Here is a 13,704-nt window from a genome sequence, read left to right as displayed (position 1 = left end):
AAGGCCTTAAGTAAATATATTGTCTTTTTATATACAATGTGTTCATAAGGTCTCAGCATCAAAGAAATCATGTTATATACATTTTTAAGAAATGCTGAATAACATCTTGAAGGATTTCTGGGGTACAGCATAAGAAACTTCTTGATTTCTATTTGAATTATAAAATAAGTAAAAGTAGGGAAGACTAGATATATTCACTGAACAAAGCTCTCAAAAAAAAAAAAGTAAAGGAACTGGCATAGATGGGACTTTGAAACATGCAGGTTTTGTTTTGAAAGAATACTACACAAAACATCTGGTATACCACACAGTTATAAAAGAAAACACACCCTAGTCTAAAGAACAAAGGTTAGGAGGAATAAATGAGGCAATTATAAGCAGAAAAGCTTCTATATCTGATTAGTTAATTTTATGACTTGCTTCCCTGGAGACCGGAGAGCTAGCTTTATATGGGAGTATGACACCTTTGTCTTTAGTTCTGAGTATCTCTAGTTTGGTTCAGTCCCAATGTGTATTATTAGAGGAGGAGAGAGGAAGTGTGTAATTGGAACCTGAATTTATATACGTCTTCTTATTTGAAACTATTATCTCCAGTATTCTTAGAGGTTTGCAAGTTATCAGCCGACGACTCTGTGGCCCATTTTCATCTTTCAACCAGAAGCTGAAAAACATACTATATTGGGCACACAAAAACTACATCAGCCTCACATTTCCACTTGGCTATGTAGATAGGATATAGCTGGGTTTTGGTTACAGGTTTAAACAATTCTTAAGCAACACAGACATACAGAAGACATAGCACAGTAGTCATCTATGCAGAAGTTAATTTATTCCATCCATGTCTTTCAAAATACTAACATGCCTTTTACATGAAGAAAATGAGATTAAAAATGTACACAGACTGGGACAGTACTTCCACAACCATACAAAGGATAATAATTTTGCTACCTTGAAGTAAGTAGCAAAAAAAGTGGGCATTGAAGTGGGAATTGTCATTCTTGGCTTTTTGGTACTGTTAACAAATATGATTAATAATCCCAGAGAAAACCTACATACCTGGTTCAACAAGCAGCATACAGAACATTTTTTTTTATTTGGGTCTTCCTGTCTCAGAAATAAAGCTGAATGATTTGAAAGCTATTAAGAAACGTTAAGCATTTGAAATCATTCAGAATATGCATGTAACTTTAAAAAACATACCAAATACTATTTGCTGATTACTAACATAGACCATACTGGCTCAGAGTAGCAGCCCACCAAGTTCCATACATGTTCTGATACTTGCCAGTTCAAGCAAACTTTTGCAGTATGCAACTGGATCAGGGAGACTTTTCTTCATACTGGTCATTGGTTTATGCCCTCCAATATGCGCATCTGCTTATTTCTGTTCCAAAATTATTTCCTATTTTTTTCTTTATATTTACAATAAGTCAATTAATAACTCTGCTTGCCCGAAATGCCATTCTTACTGAATACACCAAAGCAAGCTCTATTTTTATGCTGCTTTATGCATCAGATGACTTCAGTCACACTCTCAAACTTCCAAATCTGAGATAAGATTCAAAGATATGTAAACTGAAGCAAAATAACTGTGTGACACATATGCATTCTGCTGTGCGAGAAAGAAAGTGATGACTATGTGGAAGGGGAAAGACAGTAGAGTGTGGAGGCAGCCTGCTTGCTCACAGCACTGTTCAGTCTTCTCCCTTGCTTGTAGCCTTGCAACTTTCTCCAAGTTTCACCCCAAGTGGTTTCATATAGAATGAATCATAGAATCATAGAATGGTTTGGGCTGGAAGGACCTTAAAGATCATCTAGTTCCAACCCCCCTGCCATGGGCAGAGACACCTTCCACTAGACCAGGTTGCTCAAAGCCCCATCCAACCTGGCCTTGAACACTTCCAGGGATGGGGCATCCACAACTTCTCTGGGCAACCTGTTCTAGTGTCTCACCACACAGAGCTGCTCCTGCTCAGCCAGTTTTCCCCTTATTAATCACCATCAGCAGGCAGGTGGCTGCCTCCAGACATATACTACCTCCCAGTTCTTTACTTCAGAGGCTAAAGAAAGTGGAGTCACAGACTATGCAGGCTTATGATCAAACATCCCTCATTCTCCATATACCTTGGTAGTAGCACTGACTTTAAACAATGGACATTTGACAACATTTACTGTCTCTTGGTGGGCATCTTTTCACCTCTGTAACACTCCTGATGGTTTTACCCTACCAGCCAGACCAAAGAGAAAGCAGCCCTTTGAGCCCAGTGCTTCTTCTACAGCAGTTTCTACAAGCCCCCCTGGACCCACAAGTTTCCAAATGCTGAAAAAAATGTTGGGGTAGGATTTACACCTATAGAACAAGAAGAGGAAGTTATGTTCACATATTTTCTTTAAGTGTGTTTTATTTGTATTTAAGCCTACCCATGTATTCTCTTTGTGATTTACAATCTTAAAACATGATTTGGGCTTTATTTTTAAAAGCATTACAGTTCACCTTTAATATCATGTTAAGTCTTGCAGTGGATGCCAAGGATTCTATTACTATGGCAATAAGCTATCCAAACGGGAAGCCACAGCAAAAAGATCCTACTGGAGAACATGAATTAAAAATACAACCAATTGTTCAAAACAGACTTCCTTCCCACTTGCCCAGCCTCTTACTCAAGACAGGTCTGGTTCAGGCCTGAGGCTCTCAGCTGCTTTAACAAAATAAAAACAGCAGCTAGGAAAAGAAGCTGAAAAGCTTACTTCCCCGCTTAAGGCCTAGATTCTGTAATTATTCAAGGGGAGCTGCCATTAATTATCAACAGGTGCACTTTATCATTTTATCTTTTGGGAATCTTGATGTTACCTCATTATTTAAAACAGCTCCAATTAGCTCCAACAGTTTAGACTTTCAAGGCATACGGTTCCTCTGCCTAGATCTACCTACAATTTCCTTGCCACTGCTGGAAAATTCCCTCCTATCCTCTACACTGTCACATCAGAGTATTATTTTTGCATTGGTTTTTCCTTACTTGAGTACATTCTTTTGTTTCAGTGTTTGATGCACCTATCCATCCACCCACAACTATCTAAACTGCTATACCTTTGAAGTATGTAAAAAACATTCAAATATGTTTCAGACACTTAGAAATGACCCAACCATGTGAGAGACTGAATGGGTTTCTGGGTGTATTAATAGATCAACAAAAGCAATAGCACTGACTGGAACAGGGCCAACATTTTGCAGGGTATGTGGCAGGAAGGTAAACCTCCTTAATGTGATCAATTTCCTTCCCTCTTTTTTCCTTTTCATTCCTTCCTCTTCTCTCACCATAACCTTCCTCACCTCCAAGAGAATAAGCACTTAAATAATTAGATTTTTCCCCTGCCCCTGAGGACTGCACCTTGAAGCAGCAGGAAAGCTCATATGTCCCTATAACCCTTACAGCTATGCCAGCAGGAATTTTTAACTAGGGTCATTTAACCTGAAAAGGTCAAAGTACGAACCAGATGAAAAGCAGCCCACTGGCCATCTAGACCTGGGGGAAGAGGAAGCAGGAGAAAAGGAGGTGAAAGAACAGGCCATCAACCTACTCTCATAAAAAGGGGGAAAAAACCAGCTAGAGAAGTCCAACTAGGTAGCAATTCTGGCTAACAGCATGAGAAGTCCAACAAGGTAGCAATTCTGGCTAACAGCATGAAAATTGCTTAGGGTAGAATCATGTCTTTGTCCAGGTGAAACCTCCTAGATTCAGATGTTTTAGTTCTGATTGTGATCTTAACCAAGAAAAAACCCAGATTATTTAATTGCATTGCATGCAAGAACCATTCAACACTTACAGTTATTGTTGGAATAAAGAAAGTTTATTACTATACCTGAGCACCCAAGTCTTGAAATTCTTTGCAAGCTTCTGGGAACACATCATATGCAATAACTGGATATCCATGTTTTACCAGGTTTTTTGCCATTGGATTTCCCATGTTACCCAGCCCAATGAATCCAACTGGGGTTTTGGAAGCCATTGCCCTGGAACACACTGATTTCAAAACAATAAATATCAATATATTTGTATTTTAGAGTAACAATGCTGTAATAAAAGCTAGCATGTAATCTGTTTTCATTGATTTAAACAACTTTACTGCTTAAAAATCGTGAATCTTATTCTACATAATTTAAACCATAAATTATAGCTCACATTGGGCCACACACACCATCCCAGAATGATTTTTCTACATATCAAAGAAAAATATTTTAATTAGGAAAATGTGGGTGTTTCAAAAAGTATAGTAATAATCAAACTTCAGCAGCATCCCTGAAAGCTAAGATCTGAGAAGAGCTCAAACACAGACTTAAAATATGCAGGCTTGTCTGTATTTTATTATGTGTCTAAAACCTAAACTGGATATGCGAAATCAAATTTTATACGTATTTTACAGCCTCCTTATTTACAACTTTGGTTGCAGCCTTGGGACACAGTACCTGTTCTCTAGAAACGGACTGAGGCTGCCACTTTACTTCGTGCAGCCCCTCACAGATAATAACTCGACTCTTCTGATCCTGCACTCAGATATAAGCCACTAACCTAAAGGTGAAAGTCTCCATAATAAATCATTGCAAATCCTTTGAGCCATGTAATCACAGTTCAAAAGCAAATACTGAAAACCAGAACAAACTATAGTGTAAATACAAAATTATGAAGTCTTTACAGAAATAACCCCTATATTCTATTTGCTGTACTACCAAGACAGAAATATAAAGCATAACCCACAATCTGTGGAAAACACTACAGCTTCAGTCAGTTACTTTTTACAAATAGTTAGCGAGTATCAAATGCTGGACAGTAAGTAGCATTGCAGGCATTCATCTAATGCAATCACTGTCTCATCACTCTAAACACTCCTAATCCAAGAGCAGCACAATCTGGCAATGCCGAGATTTCTTTGCCAATTACACAAAATAATTTCTCCTTTACGACAAAGGAAAAAGTTATGCAGAATAAACACTAAGGCATGTGGCAACTAAGCAGCCAGAAACAAGGCTAACTAACTACAGAACTGCTGTAGCTCTGAAGTGCACATACAGAAAATGTGCCTAAGCTGGATCGAGACTCTAAGAGGTCTCAATGCTTAGCAAAGAATCCTCTCTAGGCCAATAACACTTGATTAATCATTTTAAAGTCTTTCTGACTTTAAGCTCCTTCTTAGCCAGCAGTGGTCATGCTCTTTCATCTGCAGCACTATTTTGGAAGTGCCACATTTAATAAATCAGGTTCGTTGAGAGAACTTTGGTCTGAGACAGTTTCCACAGATGCCTGCAGCAATTACATAGCTAGAGAAGTAGCACAATTTAAAAGAAAACTGCACTGGGAAAATGCTTAGTGCAAACTGAGATAAGTCAGGAAAAGAGCACATTGCTTTTTTAAGAAGTGCTACATGTCAAATCTAGGGAACAAATGAACAAAGAGCCTAAAACACCATCATCAGCCATAGTAATCATCTTGGAGTCTTTTCTTCTCATAGTTTCTATGAGTCAGTCTTCCCCAGTACACCACTTACACTAATATAAAATTGCTCCTTTTGTTAGCCCGAAGCTTCCCGCCTCCTGAGAAGGTTCAAGTCCTGGTTTTCAGCATCTTTGTTTCTCTACCCCTTAATAGACCCAGTGGATCTTATTTACCTTGACTTCAGTAAAGCTTCCAAAACAGCCTCCTCTAGTATCCCAGTAGCCAAATGGGTAAAGTATCCACCGGACTGCACTGCAAGACTGCCTGATGGAAGAAATATTGTCTGGACTGTTGGGCTTAAACAACAGTGATCAGTTGTTCAAAGACTAGCAACAGTCAGTTATGCATGGTGTTCCTAATAGGTCAATACTGGGGCTGCTGCTGCTTAAAAATGTCATCAATGACTTTGATGATGGGGCATAAGCACCCTCAGGAAGATCATGTGTGACACCAAACCGGAGGGAATGGCTGAAAAACTGCTGGGCAGGGCTACCATTAAGAAAGACTGGAGAAACAGGCCTCAAGAAGCTCAACAAAGACAAATACAGTGTCCTGTACTTGGGGCAGGAGACATCATTGCAGGCTGAGGACTGGCTAGACCAGTTGCAGCTCTGCAGAACCTGTGGATTCCCACAGACAACAAGTTAAGCATGAGTCAGTAGTGCATCCTTGCAGCAAAAGGTTAATGACATACTGCGCTACATTAGCAAGAGCATACCCAACAAGTCAAAGAAATTGGTGATTCCACTCTACACAGCACAATACACAAGAGATGTGGCCAAACTGCAGACAGCCCAGCAGACATCAAGTAATATGACTGAAGAGCTGGAGAATACGGCATATGAGCAGAGGCTAAGGGAACTTTGTTTAGCTTGGACAAGCAAAGGCTAATCACAGTCTTCTACCACCTGTGGAGTGGGAGGGAAGAAGAGTTACAGAGCAAATGAAGCCAGATTCTTCACAGATGTGCACAATAGGACATGGGGCAATGGCCAAAAGCTGCAGGAAGGGAAATTCTGGTTGGAAATAAGAAAAGCATCCCTGATGAAGAGAAAGGTTCTGCCCTGGAACAGGCTGCACAGAGAAGTGGTGGAACCTCCATCCTTGGACCACCCTGAGCAACCTGATCTAGCTTTAAACTTAGCCTTGCTTCCAAACCTCAGTTTTTGTTGTTTCTGTGAATTCCAAGTAACCTCACCAGAAGCATAAAACTGGCTACCATGTCTAGGCTCATTCTTGTAGACTCTTCACTTTTATCCTGATCTCTTCTTTTCTCATACCATCTCATGGACATCTAACCATCACCTCAAACTAAACATCAAGAAATCTCTTAATCATCTTCAGAAAACTTTCTTGATACCTTTTTTCTGTATCAGTGCTGACACCAGCAATGATGGCTGTCACTTATACCTACAGCCTATAAGACCCACCCATGATCTGCTTAAATCTCACTGATTCTTCCTTCATTTCATATCTGAGATCTCAGCTACTTCAGAATCTGGCCACCTGCCTCAACTTAACAGACATGATCTTGCCTTGATCTTTATGGAAATATTGGGAATTGAGAAGGACATTTTGCCCGTGCTACTTTCTGTCACTCCTCCTCTGCATCCTGCCTTACTTTTCTCTACCATGTCACTTAAGACTGCTTTGCTTTGACTACTTTTCATGGCTATCATCACATCTTACTATTAAGACATCAACTGGTAATTGGGACTGCAATGACAGGCCTATTGCCAACAAGCATTTCTATTACTTCTCTAAGGCAGCTCTTCACAATGTAAATATCCATGAAACTAACTCATTCTTCTACTATAAGGCCTTCCTTAAAAATCTTCATTTTGCAATATCCCCAGAAGCCATAGCAACAGTTAGGCTGGAATACGAGGCAACATGCTGATCAGTATTATGAGGTTTGTGTTACTGTATTCTATTATTTTGTCTGTCTCTGTTGATTTTCTCCTGTCTTAGTTCACGAATCAGGGAAAATTTTCTGTTGTGTGCTAACTACAACATATTCAAATCCACAGGAGTTGGGACCTGTTAGAGAAATAGTCCAATTCCTGACTCAGTTTCTGACTTCTTAGTTTGGTTTAACTTTTCACAGCCCAGTGTTAAATTAGCCACTTTAAAATGATATAATTTGATTAACAGCTTTGAAAAACCCCCAGATCCCCCAGGTACTCAAATACAGGAAAACTGCTTTAAAGAACTGATGAAATTAGCTAACAGAAATACCTAATAGAGCTGATTTCAATTAAATTTGAATCAACTGCATTTAGAATCATGGCATATTTTTTAATGACTATATAAGACAGTGGGGGTTTGCCAAACGGAGGATATTTAAGAAGACACACATCTTCATATTAGATGAAACTCCACGGGTGCTATCACGGAAAGTGATGTCCAGCTTGAATATCCAGGCACTGTTTACCATTTGATACATGGCACAGGCTCAGTTTTGAAATAACTGTATAATTCACACATCTAAGGATTGATATTCTGCAAGCCCACATACACATACGCTTAACTAATCCCATCAATTGTATAAGCATTTGCAGAAACTGTCCCTGTGGTATTGAGTCCATTTTACTTCAACCATAAAATCTACAGTAACCTGCTGCCATCACATGGCTGGAAAAATGCCCAGTCCACATTCAATTTCTAACAGAGGGCAGAACATCAGAAGTAGGAGCAATAGAAGCTACTTTTAAAATAATCACTGATATCATGTGCAACTAATCCTCCTTCACTGGGAACAGAACCAGGAACATAGGTTAATCTATAGATAAAGTTAATTGTGAGCAAAACCAGCTACAGCTACACTGACTCCAAAGAATTTGGGCCTTTCCAAGGAGATTCTTCATTATTCTCTTGAGGGAACATGTGCTTGCAGAGCCCGTGCCTATGAAGACTCCATTGATGAGGAGGATCAACTTATGACGCTCTTGCCATATTGAGGGCTTACAGACAATACAGATAAAAATTACTTGCTTTGAAAAGTCAGCCTACAATAGAAACACTTGACCCAATCTACAATTTCACAAGAATTTTACTTTAAAAATAATTTGATTAAAAAATCGGCAAGAGTTTATGAATCTCTCAATGCCTTTTCTTGAACAAAATACATTCATTAAGAGAGTAAATTCAGAAATGCACAGATTGCAGTCCTGTCCTTAGAATACCTGCCCTGTCAATGACCTACTGAAAGCAATTTTCTTTTTAACCTCAACGATGACAGTTACAATTTTAGATCATTTCAAATGTTTACATTTCAGTTTACACTACCTCCCAAAGTAATGACTCTCACAGTTTCAAGAAAGAATTTCAGCTCCAGTGGTGCCTTGAATTCACTGCAAATACTAGACTGCACAGACACTATAATATGCAGTGCAGGGGACATCTCTTTGTATTCAAACAAAAAGGAACTAATAGCTGGATAGGACCATGGACAGTAGAGCTGGAAAAGGTCAAATATGCTTGTACTCTGAGGGAAAGCACAGTCTAACTGGCCAAGAACAGGACTGAGAAACCAGTAAGTCTCAAATTGTAATCTCAACTATATTACTTACTTTTTGGCTTTATAAAATCTATTTTGAACCATGTTCACCAAAATGTCTAGTTCCTAGGATGGAATCCCTAGCTCCACAGTCAAATGCAACCAATAAATCTGGCACAAGGGATAATAGCCCACATGTTCCTGTCCCATATGAATTTCCTAATCAGAGTGGTTGCAAGTCATATTAATATTCTTGATCTCTCTGGATCAGTGAATCTTAAGCTCTTTTCCAACCCAGTAGGTGAGATTTAACAGGAACATGGGAAGATGCCCAGAGGAAGCTCAACTACTGAAGTTGCTGGTTTTGCTCAGGGCTTTATGAGAGAGTACAGTTGCATATGAAGTAACCTGACAAGGAGAGGGAAACATGATGACAATTCAATATGAGCCACTAAATGAAGGATTTTACCACTGACTTAGCATCTTAAGTTCTGGTTCAAGCACAACAGAAGACACCAGCCCTTTTCTCCTTCCTGCTTTGAAAGAAAGGATCAGAGACAGCTTCTGTGTTTTGTGCAGACTTCTCTACAGAAACTCATAAAACCTGTACTGAACTAGATCCTGGAGGGAACTAGATGGAGAAACATAGAAGTTAGAGAGGCAAGCTGTACGTGGGCAGAATCAGGTCTTTCTGCTCCTAGAAGCTTTGCCAATGGAATTTAAATTGTCCCAGGGTCACAGGCTTTTAAAGGTTATACAATGATTTTGAGAATTGCACTCTGCCAAAATCATAATTTAAGAAGATTACAAGACCCTAAATTTCGCCAGCTTTACATTGAAAGCATCCCACTTGCTCTTCCTTGCCTCTGTAAAGGTCTGCTGATGAAAAACAGACATGCTATCTTGTAACAGTCAGAGTCTTCTTACCTCATTTTTCTTATCTGTAGCCATACCTCATTAAATGTTTGCTAATACATTAAAGACAAAAACATGTATTAAGTACTTTTCATCTAAAAAGAGTATCAAGTGTGCACTTGATCCCTTAATTAAGTAATGTGCTGGACTTCTGAGCAGCAGGTCTTTCTGTCATAATCCTTGCTTAGTAATTAATGCTGCTCTGCACCAGCACATGGAATCATTCGACAGTTCAAACACAGCTCCTGCATCAACAAAAGTACTATTTAACTATTAACTGAATGGCACCCTACTACTCATCCAAAACTATTTGTACAGACATTTTCATTCTCCAGCAGTGTACTGTCTTCTTTGATGAACAGCTCCCTCAGCTGATGAATCTTCATTCACCAGAAAATCTTCCTTTCTCAGCCACGATACCTCATTAACCCCCCCTTCATCCCCCCTAGCAGTCCCCAGGAAGGATCTCTCCACATCCATCAAAAACGTATTTTTAAGGTCATACACACTCTCCATGAAGCACCTTTGCCAGCGACTACCAGCTGCAGATCACAAGATTACATGGTCTGTATCCAACTTGCTAATACACAAACATACATACCCAAGATGCTCCTCCAAAATATGCCCTTGGCTATTTTCCTCCCAGATGATTTAACAGCCTCTGGTATAAACGTACAGAAGAAACAATCCATCATGGTCTGCACCAGCTGCAAAGTGCAACTGACCAAGTAACTAAGAAGCATTCAATAAGTGAACGAAGACAGCCTGCTCATTACCGAGCTGTGGTGTTGGACAGCTCTCAGAGCTGGCAGTTCCTTCACTAGGATGGCATTTCACTCAGACCGACAGTTGATGAAATCACTACTCAAAAGACAACTTCTAGACTACTCAAAACTAAAGAAAAGGACGGCAAACCTAATGAACACATTAGGGATGGGGAAACCTCAACGTATAACTAAGCAGTAGAGCTTAGCAGTTAAGAAGGCTTAATGCTTAGACCTTCATCCCATAAACACTTCTCAGAGTCAACAGGACTTTCAGCGCAGTCACTACTGACCAAGTAAATCAGAGCTTAAATGCTGTAGGTGAAATTCTGTTCTATGGAAGTTTCTTGGGAGAGTCACAATTTCTCCTTAGACTTAGTCACAGTTTCTCGTTCAGGTCTTCAGGCAAAGACAAACTATATTTTTCAACTTTAAGGGCCAGTGGAGTGTTTTGGGTTGCTTTTCACACCTGTGCTCACCCTGCAATTTCCCTGCAAGGGAAATGAGATCCCTTCCATCTTCTCTACATTAAACATGACTGTTGGAATATTGACCAAGACAGCGGATTTCAAAGCTCTTACAGAAATATCTGACAGCTACCATGCACAGAAAGTTCAAAATACATTGAAAGTTACTGCTTTCAATTGTGGTATCACAGAAGGTACTAAATACACAAACAGGTCTCCTGTATTTAACTTTACTAGCATGTGACCAATATGCCTGCTGCACCTGAGCTACTACTTAGCACAACACCAGAGCTGCCACTATAAAAAAAATTATGCATTAGTGGAAAAGAGACAGTCAAGGAAAAATAACACTGAAAGCTAATTTCAAAATTAAGTCTCAAACACTTTTCGTTGATCAGTTTAAATGAGGTTTAAAGGGGAATTACAAATTTTTAAAAGTTACTTACTTAAAAGTAATTGAGTAATTCCTGAAACACTTTGTGAAATGCCAAGATTTAAGAACCATATGCCATTTAAAATAATATATTTCTTCCACTTTGCTACTTGAAAAACCTGCACCTTTTTGTTGGGAGCCTAACTATACAGTGACAACATAAGCAACAGACTGCTATCAAAATGACATTGAAAAGACTACTGAAGGTGTATTTTCAATTATCTACTTCAGCAGCTAAACTACTTGGAAACAGTAGCGTGATTTTCAGGACTCTGAAAAGGGAGAAGGTCTAGGACCAGTTCTGGAAATACATTCTTCCTTCACTTGCACCAACAGGACATTCAAAGGCGTTTTTCCTCCTTCCACTGCCCATGAATCCACCATATGTGCGAGTGAGTGCCTGCGGAGCTGGAACAGGAGGAAGTGCTGCTGGATTTACCTTCGGTGTAAGGAAAATAATAGGATACAATGATCGAGAGGGTTGAACGGCCCAAATCTAGGTAACAGGTACTGCTAACATGTCACTGGTGCCACAGGAAGCACTTGTGGGCTCCGATAATTTCCAGGCATGCTATTTTAAGCAAATGAGTGAAAACACCTATTGAGCTAAGCCACTCCGACGCTCAGGCACGGCCTCAGATAACGCGGCAGCGGGAGCCGCTTCGCGGGAGCGCGCCCTGCCTGCGATGACCCCCCCAGCGCTTCCCCGGGGGGTCCCTCGGCGGGGACGCCGCACGGCGAGGCGGCTCCGGCGCCCGCCAGGCGCGGGGCCGGCCGCTGCACCGGGCCCGTCGGGCGCGGAGGGCCCGCGGCCGCCAAGGGCAGCGCGGCAGCAGCGCTCCCCGGCCGAGCCCCTGGAAAGGCCCGGCCTTTCCCCGCCCGGCAACGACCGCGCGGCGGTCAGAGCCGAGCCTCTTGAGCCGAGGGGAGGGGCAGGTCCTTACCCATCGCCGCGCGGGCGGCACGCACCCGCCGGTGCCAGCGCCACCAGCCCGCAGGTCCCCCGAGCACCACAGCCGCGGCCATGCTGCGCCCCCGCGCCGAGTGACCTCCGGCCAGCCGCCACCCGCCCCGGCACCTCCCCGCCCACCGTCCCTGCGGTGTGAGCGGCAACTGGCGCAGCCAACCACAGGCGCCCTTCGGCGGGACCCAGCCACTGGGAGCGCAAAGCCTCCGCCCCGCGGCCGGCCGGCCCCGCTCACCGCCCCGTGACGTTTGGGGCCGGCCCCGCCCCCCGCGCCCGGAGCGCGGAGCGGGGCGGGGCGGGGGCCGGGCAGGCGCTGGGGCATCTTATTGGGGCAGCGGAGCTGGCGGCGGGGTGGTGGGTAACTGTGTCCCGCTGCCTGCGGCTCGCCCGGAGGAGGTGTTTCTTGCCGGCCCTCCTTCTTGCTTGCGCCTGCCCGCTGTGGCCTCCCCTTCCTGCGCCGCCGCCCGCGGGGAGGCTCGGCCGAGGGAGGGCAGGGCCGAGTGTTTGGCGGAGGCGGTTTGTGGCGCGAGACGGTGGTGCCCGCAGCGGGGCGTAAACGGCGCCCTCGGGCTGAGGGAAAAGGCTTCCTTGCACTGTTTTTGCCTAGTCAGATAGCAGATAAGCGTTGGAGTTCATGACTGGCTTCGTCGTTGTGGTGGGTTGACCCTGGCTGGATGCCAGGTGCCCGCCAAAGCCGCTCTATCACTCCCCTCCTCAAATGGACAGGGGAGAGAAAAATACAACAGAAGGCTCGTGGGTCAAGAGAAGGACAGGGAGATCGCTCAGCAATTACCGTCACAGGCAAAACAGACTTGACTTGGGGAAAAAATTAATTTAATTTATTACCAATCAAATCAGCGTAGGGTAATGAGAAATAAGAACTAAGTCTTAAAGCACCTTCCCCCCACCCCTCCCTTCTTCCCAGGCACAGCTTCACTCCCGGATTCTCTACCTACACCCCCCCAGCGGCGCAGGGGGACAGGGAATGGGGGTTTTGGTCAGTCCACCACATGTTGTTTCTGCTGCTCCTTCCTCCTCAGGGACAGGACTCATCACACTCTTCCCTGCTCCAGCTTGGGGTTCCTCCCACGGGAGACAGTCCTCCATAAACTCCAGCAGGAGTCCTTCCCACAAGCTGCAGTTCTTCATGAACTGCTCCAGCGTGGGTCC

General features: G+C 42.7%; 1 protein-coding gene across 1 annotated transcript in view; it reads right to left on the bottom strand.

The window, feature by feature from the left end:
• Positions 1-12,647, bottom strand: part of HIBADH (3-hydroxyisobutyrate dehydrogenase) — an 86,416-nt gene extending 73,769 nt beyond the window's left edge. Inside the window, exons 1-2 of the mRNA XM_052799372.1 lie at positions 12,512-12,647; positions 3,862-4,022 (exon numbers count right to left, since the gene is read on the bottom strand). Coding sequence (XP_052655332.1) covers positions 3,862-4,022; positions 12,512-12,593 — 243 coding nt within the window. The 5' untranslated portion in view covers positions 12,594-12,647. The remainder of the gene's footprint in view (positions 1-3,861; positions 4,023-12,511) is intronic.
• Positions 12,648-13,704: the final 1,057 nt, after the last annotated feature.

Source organism: Harpia harpyja, chromosome 1, assembly GCF_026419915.1.
Source record: "Harpia harpyja isolate bHarHar1 chromosome 1, bHarHar1 primary haplotype, whole genome shotgun sequence".
In the NCBI taxonomy this organism is placed as follows: domain Eukaryota; kingdom Metazoa; phylum Chordata; class Aves; order Accipitriformes; family Accipitridae; genus Harpia; species Harpia harpyja.
The sequence above is the reverse complement of the archived record's forward strand: the minus strand, read 5'-3'. Positions and strand labels throughout refer to the sequence as shown.